Consider the following 1,044-nt stretch of genomic DNA (forward strand, 5'->3'; position numbering starts at 1 on the left):
ACGCCATCATCCGCTGGCTCTTGGCCTTGGTCAACGTCACTGCTGGTGTAGTCCCTCTACTCCTCATGATTGTGGTACACGTCCATCTGAGTACTCTGCTTATTACTCCGTCGATCAGTGAGTACAGCAGGCTCGCTTTCCACATCCTCTTCGGTCGTGATCTCAGCTCGTGCAATGTCAGATTGGTACCTAGTCGTATAAGGTGCACTGGAGGCGTATGCAGCTTCACTCAGGGAAGTGTTTCTATCCAGTGCTCTCTTACCAGGTGTAATTCAATCTAGTGTAACTCTAAATCAATGGCATAACACTGTTTATTCGTCCGGAGTCATTCCCGCATCTGAATTTGTGCAAGGCCGGGTAGAAAGAGGCCAGCCTACGGTTAGCGTTTGGTGCGGTAGCAATACGTAGGGGTGATCGACACTCCGAGAAGGGTGTTGAGGTTTTATCATTCGTTCGATGGATTTATTACGTTTCTCTATCACTTCCCATCTCCGTCATGAATCCTACCATATAGTAGCTTCAACTACGCAACACTCCGAGGGCTCAATGGCTCACATATCTCCTCTGACAGGCTCGTGTTCAGTTTAATAGTCGTTCGGGTTGGAGAAGTTCTTCAGGAAATTGTATACTCAACTCGCGTATCTTATGGCAGGCTGCTGTACAGCTACATCTAAGCTTCTGAACTACTTCGTGATGGTCGTACTCTTTCTTGTTGGCGCCCTCGTCATCGTGGTTGCGTCACTCGTACTGGCATCCGATTTCCGCACACTAGTTCGTAACTGGTGGTTGTGGGTCGCTGTTGCTGCCGGTATAGTCATCATTATTGTCTCTTGCTTGGGCTGCGGTGCCACTAGAAAGCAGAATCGCTTCTTCTTGACCCTCTTCCTCATCGTAGCGGGGATCGTATTCGCTTTGCTCTGTGTAGCAGCGATAGCCTCCTCGATCTACATCGGTGATGTCAACGCCATCGCGAGGATGAACTTTGCTGAGCTCAACGAGGTCTCGGGTTCTGAAAAACAGTCATATGATTTCATACGAGAATCC

At 48.9% G+C, this 1,044-nt stretch overlaps 1 protein-coding gene across 1 annotated transcript; it reads right to left on the minus strand.

Annotated features, from left to right (window-relative positions):
* Positions 1-687: 687 nt before the first annotated feature.
* Positions 688-944, minus strand: Pmar_PMAR000894 (hypothetical protein; the record flags this gene model as incomplete). The annotated part of the gene is made up of 1 exon (XM_002785329.1): positions 688-944. A coding segment is annotated over one exon (257 nt), but the record flags the coding sequence as incomplete, so codon positions are not given.
* Between the last annotated feature and the right edge of the window lie 100 nt (positions 945-1,044).

The sequence above is a fragment of the Perkinsus marinus genome (assembly GCF_000006405.1).
Source record: "Perkinsus marinus ATCC 50983 genomic scaffold scf_1104296933064, whole genome shotgun sequence".
NCBI lineage: Eukaryota > Perkinsozoa > Perkinsida > Perkinsidae > Perkinsus > Perkinsus marinus.